The following is a 9123-nucleotide window of genomic DNA, read 5'->3' as shown; positions in this document are numbered from 1 at the left end:
TATTAGGAATTTAACCTGGATTTCTTTTTGATAATGGTGGTACTGGGTGAGGTTGAAGATGTGGAAATGATAAGCTCAACACAAAAATATGAATTAGATAAGCTCAACAGAAAATTAGGGAAGGGAAGCCTTAAAAACAGTGATAACCATTTTTTTAAAATTGATTTTTATTTTTTTAAAATTTTTTTTATCGATACTAGGGGTGAAACAGGGTCGGGTTGGGCCGGATTTTTTAAAACCCTAGCCCAAGCCTAAGTCCTCTTAGCTCAACCCAAGCCCAACCCGGCCTTAGATCGGGCTGAGATATCTCAACCTAGGCCCAACCCTCCCAGCCCAGTCCATTTACATCATCTTATGCATTAAAAAATTAGACACATGTGATTAGGTATTGGTTTGTTTCATACTTAATTGACTATTAGACTTTTCCTTGGGTTAAAAAACTTAGCCAATCTTAAAATTGCAAATATTTTCGTTCAATAGATGATTAGGTTTTTTTGGTGAACCAATAGATAATTAGATACTAAACAAAAATGACAAAATGTAAACAATAAATTGTAAAGTATAACTTAACATAGGGCCGGGCCGGGCTGGACTTAGCCCGAGGCCTCAACCCTGGCCCAGCCTGACCATGACAGGGCCTGAAAAATTCAACCCTAACCTGCCTCAGGGCTGAAAAATCCAACTCAGGCCTTGTTCGGGCTCAGGATGGGCTCGGGGCGACAGGGCCTGATCAGATATGTTATTAGCATTATGCTACTTACTTGTATATGGAAGATGAGGGGATCAAAGAGTACTTTGCTGTGTTTCACCTGGCACAAACTTCTCCTGTAGCAGTATTCGTTGATGCTTTTGGGGACTTCTTTGGCGAGAGGTAATTTTAAGCAATTTGTAATTTTTTCCTTTTCCCTAACCAAGCACTAGAATAAACTCAACTTCTCCAAAGGAGTAGTAAGGTAAAGTTGAGTAATCCTAACCAAGCACTGGATTTCATTCCTCTAGCCCTGTGTCGTGAGGAAAATTCTCGCCCCCAGTACTAGGGGCGCTGCTGTGCGCATCGTGCCGCGCAGCAGCGCCCATGTGTGCATAGTGGGCCCAACCATGCACACATCATGCGGCGCAGCAGCGCCCCCAGTACTGGGGGCGATAAAGATCCGTGTTGTGATGCTTTAATGCATTCAAAGTTTTAAGTGTTCACTATAGTATGCAGAGTTAGATGTTAACTAGTGTTGGGTGCCATAGTTTTTTTTTAAGTTTCAAAATTCAAATGCCATCTATAATCTATCTTTCCATGACATAGAACAGTGAAAGATTGCAATCTGAAGAGGCTTTGATACTTTGGTTCTCTGATACAGCCACAGAGACACTCCAAGGTCACACTATTTGTCTATAAAAGTTGGATGCCGTCCATTTTTACAATTAAAGGTTAATTGATGAGGAGCTGAAATTACTATGCCCGGTTTTCTTTTTATTAAAGGGAGAATATTTCTTCTGATCTCGCAGTTGACATAACCAAGTCATAGTCCGGTGCCTACTTCTGCCACATTGTAGATCTGATTGGGCTGAATTTGTGGACAAGAAAGACCTCGAGATCCCCCACTCAGCACGTCAGGTTTCATCCCAAATTAAATTTTTTTAGATTCAATTCCTTGTTTAAGGTGATCTTCTAGGATCTGAAAAGTAGCAGCTCTTTCAGTGGGTGCTCAATAAGAGATTGGCAAGGTACTCAATAGTTCTTCAAAAAATATCACAACAACCAGAAGCACCAGATGATATGTAGATACCATCAGAGATGATCACAACTGAAGAGTGAGTATCATACTTCTTCCATAAAGCAAACCATTCAGTAGATTGAAGCAGCAATTTATCATTTTGCCGCACCTCTATAGATAGACTACTTGGTTGTATATTGGTTTAGAAAACAAAAAATCTGGTTAATAATTCCAAAGGGAGAGGGATGGGCACGCAGCTTGCTTACCTTGGTATTATATACACCCAAAGTCCGGGGAGGAAAGCTGAAGGGACATACACCAGTCGTGTGCCCACTTTTTTCCTTAATCCCAAATGCATATGCTAATAGGGCTGCTTTTGAAATCAACCAACACTCTTCAACGAGGGTGATCGAAAAGTCACCCTAACAAGCTCTTTTATAGAGTCAGCATGAATGAGTTCAGTACATCTACCAACACAAGAAGGCTGCCAATAATGGTTTCACTAAAGGGCAAGAGAAAAGAGCATGCTATGCAGGTTCAAGTTGATCATGAGTTCATGACACACAGGTCAAAGAAGAAGGAATATCATGAAGACCTCTCCACAGAAAGACTATGAACTATGGCCAAATTAAAAGTTTCCAACCAAACTTTCATGAAAAATTTTCTGACCCTTAGCCTCTCAGTAAACTTGTCTCAGAGAAATCACATGTTTTGTGGTGTCAGAAATAAATAAATAATACTTGAGCAAACAGTTTTCTATAAAAAGAAAAGACAGAAAACTGTTTTCTATAACAACAGAATCAATCAAGTACCATCCACTCCAATTTAACCAAAGAGTTTTCTATAAAAAAAAACAAATAGATTATACAGGTTATACATAGTATTAGGGTACATGTTACCATGAAAAGAAAGGGCCACAAGAGAAGAGCTGTTATGGTACACATTCTGTTGGGTTTGATGTATGGTTGGATCTAAAGATTCACTACTAATCCTACATATAAAATTTACATCTACAACAACCTGTAGAAATCTTCTGAAAGTGATACTTGAGCATGTACAGAAATCCTCGGAAGGGCTAATATTAGCTTCCGGCTGGTTTTCAGCTTTTCTAGAAAGGAGTTCAACTCTTCCTGGTCGACAGCAGGCATTAACTCTGGCGTCCACAAATTCTTAGGGGAGATAATCAACTCCTTCAAAATTAATGAATTCTTGAGGAGATACTTAACAAATACTATTTCATTGTTTCGGCATTGATAGTTGTTAATCTGGACCTTCTTAAGATAATGGAGTGGCCAATCTAAACGTAACAATTGTAGTTCCAACCATGCTTCTTCAACAAAACCAAAAGGGTCTATATTATCCTGCAAGGACATAAAAAATTATGAGATTCAAATCAATGTGCATATATAACATAAGATGAAAACATCAACATAAAACCCCCACCCCCCCACCCCCCAAAAAACAAAAAAAACAAAAAACAAAAAACACAATAGAAGTCAGATTTTCATTACCGAACTAACATGCACAGAACCACCAAGATCTATTGAAAGAGCTTCCATATTAGGACAGTTCCGCAACAACCAGGCTACACATAAAAATTCTCGATTGTCTGGCCTTGTCTTTAGCATCAAATGCTTCAGATTTTCGAGTGCTGCCGCTAAACTTTCCAGTGGCTCAACTTTTGAAATAACCTTCAATGGGAAAATAAATGGTAACAAATATTTAGAGAAAAGCTGAACTTTCCGCTTTTATTACTTCATTAAATTCGAAAACCAGATGCACCATATTCCAACAAGAGTTTAAATGTAAAGCTCAAGGCCTTTACTTTCTAAATCAAGCAGAAGAGAGAGCCCGTGTAGTCCAAAGAAGGACTGTCATACAAGATTTCCTGGCAAAGAGACACTCTAAAGTACAAGTTCGGTCAACGGGCTCATATGTGAGGAGCTTGATAGGCAGATCTAAGACAGATGGTTAAAGAGTAAACTACTACTTTACCAAGGACCCAATGATTCTACGAGGTGGTGCTATAATGATGGTGGTTGAAGAAGTGAGGGATAATTTTTTTTTTAGCATGGTGCTAATGGTGCAGAGGAGAGGGTGTGATGTTGATGCCACTTTTCTAATGTTACAATGCAAGACATTGGAATCCTTATGATCCCAGTGGCTTGGTTATACATATCCACACGATCACAAAACTTCGCACTGTTATCAAATACTCAAATGATAGCAGGTTTTCAAAGGCCTGTTCAAGAGCAATCACTACAGAAGAATACCTTTCTGCTGACTATCTAAGTTCCTTCAATGGAGTGTCTGCTGTCTAAGTGTCATACATGGAGTAATGTTTTCTCTTTTCTTTCGCACCCTTCCCAACAAAAAAGATAAAGGAAAAAGAAATTTCTTGCAACTTCACTGAACTTGTATGAGGAGGCATTTAGGCTGTACCATAGCGAGGTTCACTTCAGCAAAAGTCCCAACCATTGCAGATAAACTGATGCCACCCCCAAAGTCAACTGACTCCTTGGAGGAGGGCCGGTTAGGAGAAGCGAGGAAGCTGAGAAAAAAATCAGCGTTGCAGCGGGAGAGAGGAGAAATCGCATAAGAAGAAGAGAGGGGGGGGGGGGGGGGAGTGTGCACACGCACACAACCCTCAGACTACTCAAACCATAAATTCCATTCATTATTCAAATCTGTCTTCAACGATGGGGAATTACATCATATATAAAGAGAAATAAAAGACTCCTAAAAATAAAGACCAACTTTCTAACTAGGAAACTAAGAAGAATTGGGAACCAAATATCCTATGTAGCTACCTTCTAAAATAAAGAGAATAAAATAAACTAAAAGACATTATTTCCCCAAATAATCATAAATTCCTAAAATCCTAGGAGATCCAAATTCTCAAACTGGACCCTGTTCATATTCGTCTGGATACCCAACTGCGTTTGGGTCGGTCCAAGGTAGTGTTTCTGCATCAATTCCCTTAGTGTTGAGAAAAACTCGTCCACGAGTTTTGTAGAATAGTCGAAATAATAGCTCTCGAGCGGGGGCAGTAAGTTCCATGTCTACAACTTGAAGAAAATCCAAAATATGAAGCTATGGGGGTGCATCCATGGCTGGAAAATTGTGGGGAAGAACGAACTCATGATGTGGAATAGCTTTCACGACACTGGATTCTGTCGTTACTTGATCCACGAGCTGGCTGCTCATCTTTCGTTGCCACTATTAGCTATTCTGGTTGAGGCTGTATCACTGGTTCTGCCTCTTTTGGCTTGGAACAAACATCATCAACTAACCCATGAAGAATGAATAATGTCTGGGGCATGTGAAAAGAATGTAGAGTGCACAAGTTTCCGTCACGATCAATGATGCCTTTTTGTTCCTCTAGCCATTCACAACCCAATTTAATAACACACCATAGAGAATCAAACACTTCACAAGGAGCTCCATCACAATAATAAGAAACGAAGAATTCGACAAATACATAATCCTCGGAGTGAATAATGATCTAGTCGTTCTTGGATAACATCTCTACCGCAGATTGTGAGACGAAATTGTTGCTTTGTCGAACATCAAAAAACAACATGGCAAGCTTTTCATTAGGCAACCAAACTCTGAACTTGAATATAAAAGAATCCATGGCCAGGGTTGTATTCGGAATCGATATGGGTCCACACAAATAAGAGAATATGTGAAGTAAGAGTTAATGACAAAACAGTGAATAGATGAAGTTTATGACAACAGTGGCAGAATTGTAATTATGGGTAGTTCAAAGAGAAAAAGTGAGATCGTTGGTAGGGGGTTTACCGTCTCCTACTTGGAGTCTTTTACTCCTTTTACTCCAGAGAGGGAAAACAGCAATGGTTCTCGACTGCAAAGGAGTAGTGGGTTGTGACAACAGAGGAGGGGTGTCCACTTGGAGCTGGATTCTGCTTTGCAGTCAAAACCAGAGGAGGGTGGATAGCCAACAGAGTTCGATATCGACCAGGAGATCGACTTCTAATCACCGGCAGTAGATGGAGGTCTTGTGTGAACCAGTGACTGTGGATGAAAGTTGAGTTCAACTTCAACCTGGGCGCAGGCGAGGAGTGGGAACAACAGCAATGGTGTCTTCTGAACCAGGTATGGATTTTTTTTTTTGGGAGTTCTCTGCATCTCTTCCTCTGACTCTCGCTCAATCATCTCTGCTCTCTTTTTCCTTTTTTTTTACTGGGTCGAACCCTAGAAGGATCGATTGAATTTTCAGAGGGAAAGGGGCGGTGGGGGCTGTCGCTGGAATCGGCAGTGGGGGGTTGTTGCGGGTTGGGGTTTTAGTGATACGCATTTTTTTTTGGTTCGCTATTACAGTGCAGAAGGGGAAGGGAAGGTGGGGTCGGTTTTGCTAAGAAGGTGGAAATGAAGGGAAGGTGCGGTTGCTGGAGTCGAAGGGTGTTTTTTTTGGTTCACTGCTGCTGGTCGTACAGCAGAGCAGTAATAGAAGAGAGGGATGGAGAAGAAGAAGAAAACTGAACAGACAGGACAGAACGATCACAAGGAGAGGGTTGAGGGATCCTTCGGCTCGGTGGAGGGCAGGTTAGAAGAAGAGAGGAAGTTGAGAAAAATCAGAGTTGCAGGTGGAGAGAGGAGAAATCGGATAAGAAGAAAGGGAGGGGGGAGAAGAGTGCACAAGCACACAGCCCTCAGGCTACTCAAACCATAAACTCAATTCATTCTTCAAATCGGTCTCCAACGATGGGAAATCACATCATATATAAAGAGAATTAAAAGACTCCTAAAAATAAAGACTAACTTTCTAACTAGGAAACTAATTCAAATAAAGAAACTAAGAAGAATTGGGAACCAAATATCCTACCTAGCTACCTTCTAAAATAAAGAGAATAAAATAAACTAAAAGACATTATTTCCCCAAATAATCATAAATTCCTAAAATCCTAGGAGATCCAAAATCTCAAACTGGACCCTGTTCATATTTGTCTGGATACCCAATTGGGTCGGTCCAAAGTAGTGTATCTGCATCACTCCTATCACCAAGCGGCCAGAGCCACTTTCCCAACAGAAACTTTTTTGTGAGTTTGATGGATCAAGTGTTACCATGGTACAACAACCAACAGAAAATCCTGCTCTAAAGCTATGATAAAGAGAGCTTCCAGTGGATAATTTGGCATCAAAGCTTGCAAGTAACACATGTTAATGAATGAACAAACTCTAATCATAGTGCAAATATCAATACCAATACCAATAGTTATGTTATTCACTATTCCATGGAAACACCAAAACCAGAATGTTAGCAACATTGATGCAATGTAAGTCAATGTACACCAAATTTAAACAACTAATCAAAGAACTAGAACTGCTAGCCATGGCAAAGGAATGACTGGTTGGTTAGCTTGACATTAAAATGATCTAATAATAATTAGATCAGTTCGGCAAAGGATTGAGCTGTTGAAGCCCATAGGAAATTGGGAAAATTACCAGTTTAAGTAAAATGGCTTCTAGACTTATTGAAATGAGCAGCCTATTTGATTACTCACCAAACTATGCACTTTGATAGCCAAATTACCAACTAACAGAACAGCAGGCTAAGCCCCCTTTATATAAAAATTGAACCTAAATTGTAAACGGTTGGTCCTTTTCAATTGCTCTCTGAATAACAATGAAGAACCAACACTCTTAATGAGAGTAATCATTTTAACAAGGCCCATTTCATTTAAAAAAAAAAAAAAAAACAGGGCTTGCACTTCCATAATAGGTTCTCACCTATAAAGGGCAAGATTAGGAAAGAAAAGTGTACAGATATGAAAAGACTGAAGTCTGGTCTCATACTATGTTCTGTGTAGTTTGGTAGTTACATGTTAAGTCGGGCAATTTCCAGTGTTACCTAATATCACCCCTCTATCCCATCCATTCTTTTTCAGTTTCTCTCTCAAATTCAACTAAATGCAGATAAACAATCAAGGGACAAAGGAGAGCACATATAATGTAATTACAGACAATCCCTCAAAAGACAAGAGAGTGCAAAGTAGAACATACCTCGAGACACCAGCTACTAAGTCTTAGAACTCTGGCATGACCAAGACCCTGGAAAAGGCCAGAGAACATTTTCTTGTAATTGCCATTCGAGGATTCGGATTCAAAGCCCACATCAGCATCAAGTAGATTAGAGAGATTTGTAGCACTGAAGCAAACAGGTGGAAGCCCAACAAACTCAAAGCGCAAGAGACTTGGCAAACATATATTCAAGGAATTCAAAGGATAACCTTCAGAATTACAGCGATCCAAGATCAAGCATTTCAATTTCGATTCAGGAGCACAAAGAACAACATTCGTCGGCAAAGAACAATTCTTTAGATGAAGATAAACCAAACACGGGCAATTAGAGATCATATACGACAGTGAGTTATGTTGTACACGGACGCTGAAAAGAAATGCAATCTCAAGAGAGCTAAAGCTCTGGGAATTGGAGAAAATAGAGGGTCTTAAGGGGGAAGAGTATGTTTTCACACCCTTAAGTGATTTGAGCAGGAAAGGGAAAGGAGGCGAGTCGCAGATAGATTTGAAACGGATCCTATCCGGGCCTTCTCTCCGACCAGGGAATCGAGGAAGATGACGCGTTGACGTTGAGACTTTTCTTTCTTGCAAAAACGAATTCCACTGCTCGACGCAAGAAATAAACCTAATGTCTCTGTAATAAAGGAAGCACAAAGGCCTGTAATTACGGATCGGTTCTTGTTCCAATTGGTATTTCTCCTCAAGTTTTCTTCTCCAAGCGAGATCGTAAGTATCAGATCCCATCCAAGAACCATTAATGATCTCTTCTTTCGCGAGTTTTGAGAAGCGATTCTCGTCCAAATCGACCACAACGGTGGAACCCCATAACAGCTTCCAATTCTTGGAAAGGCAGTTTGTCCTCACAGCTTCGGTTACTGGTATACAAGAAAGAATGCGGCACAAGATATCAGGTGGTAAATCGCTAAATCGATCGCGAGAGTTACTGGTTTCTCCTCCACAATCTAAATCCTTCTCTTCCATGTCTTTGAATTTCTGAAATTCGAGAACCGAAGAAGAAAGAAAAAGAGGATTTGAAACAAATCAAGAACAACCATGTGAAATGAAATCACCAACTCACTCAGTGTAATAAGAATATATCGAGTAAATGAGTAGCGAGTGAGAATATCTCCGTACATCATTGGTGTCTTTTCAGTTCCTCTTAGATTCGTTTCTTAGATCGTAAGTTTTACCACTGTTGATCTGAAGGCGGCTTCACATAATATATTACTTAAACTGTAGGATTGGAATAAAACTGTTGGTTTGTACTGACAACACTATTTATTTCTTGGGGGAGAATCTATTTGTAGGAACTTTCAATGGGAACGCGAGAAGCAGCTAAGAAATTTCTTTACACCTTTAGGCCTCTCTA

The 9123-nt window shown here is 40.0% G+C and overlaps 1 protein-coding gene across 1 annotated transcript; it reads right to left on the bottom strand.

Moving 5' to 3' along the window:
* Positions 1–2559: 2559 nt before the first annotated feature.
* Positions 2560–8735, bottom strand: LOC122641540 (putative F-box/LRR-repeat protein At5g54820). Its single transcript, XM_043834805.1, has 3 exons — positions 7737–8735; positions 3221–3400; positions 2560–3070 (listed from the first exon to the last, which is right to left on the bottom strand). The coding sequence occupies exons 1-3, from the start codon at positions 8733–8735 to the stop codon at positions 2720–2722; spliced, it is 1530 nt and encodes a 509-aa protein (XP_043690740.1). The 3' UTR covers positions 2560–2719.
* Between the last annotated feature and the right edge of the window lie 388 nt (positions 8736–9123).

Source organism: Telopea speciosissima, chromosome 10 (genome assembly GCF_018873765.1).
Source record: "Telopea speciosissima isolate NSW1024214 ecotype Mountain lineage chromosome 10, Tspe_v1, whole genome shotgun sequence".
NCBI lineage: Eukaryota > Viridiplantae > Streptophyta > Magnoliopsida > Proteales > Proteaceae > Telopea > Telopea speciosissima.
The sequence above is the reverse complement of the archived record's forward strand: the minus strand, read 5'-3'. Positions and strand labels throughout refer to the sequence as shown.

What these genes read in the sequence shown, in the direction of transcription:
- LOC122641540 (XM_043834805.1), bottom strand. Translation starts at nt 8,735, where the DNA reads ATGGAAGAGAAGGATTTAGATTGTGGAGGAGAAACCAGTAACTCTCGC. An exon ending in TTAGTAGCTGGTGTCTCGAG is followed by an intron (nt 3,401 to 7,736) that starts GTATGTTCTACT and finishes TTCCCATTGAAG; the next exon opens with GTTATTTCAAAAGTTGAGCC. An exon ending in GTTCTGTGCATGTTAGTTCG is followed by an intron (nt 3,071 to 3,220) that starts GTAATGAAAATC and finishes ATGTCCTTGCAG; the next exon opens with GATAATATAGACCCTTTTGG.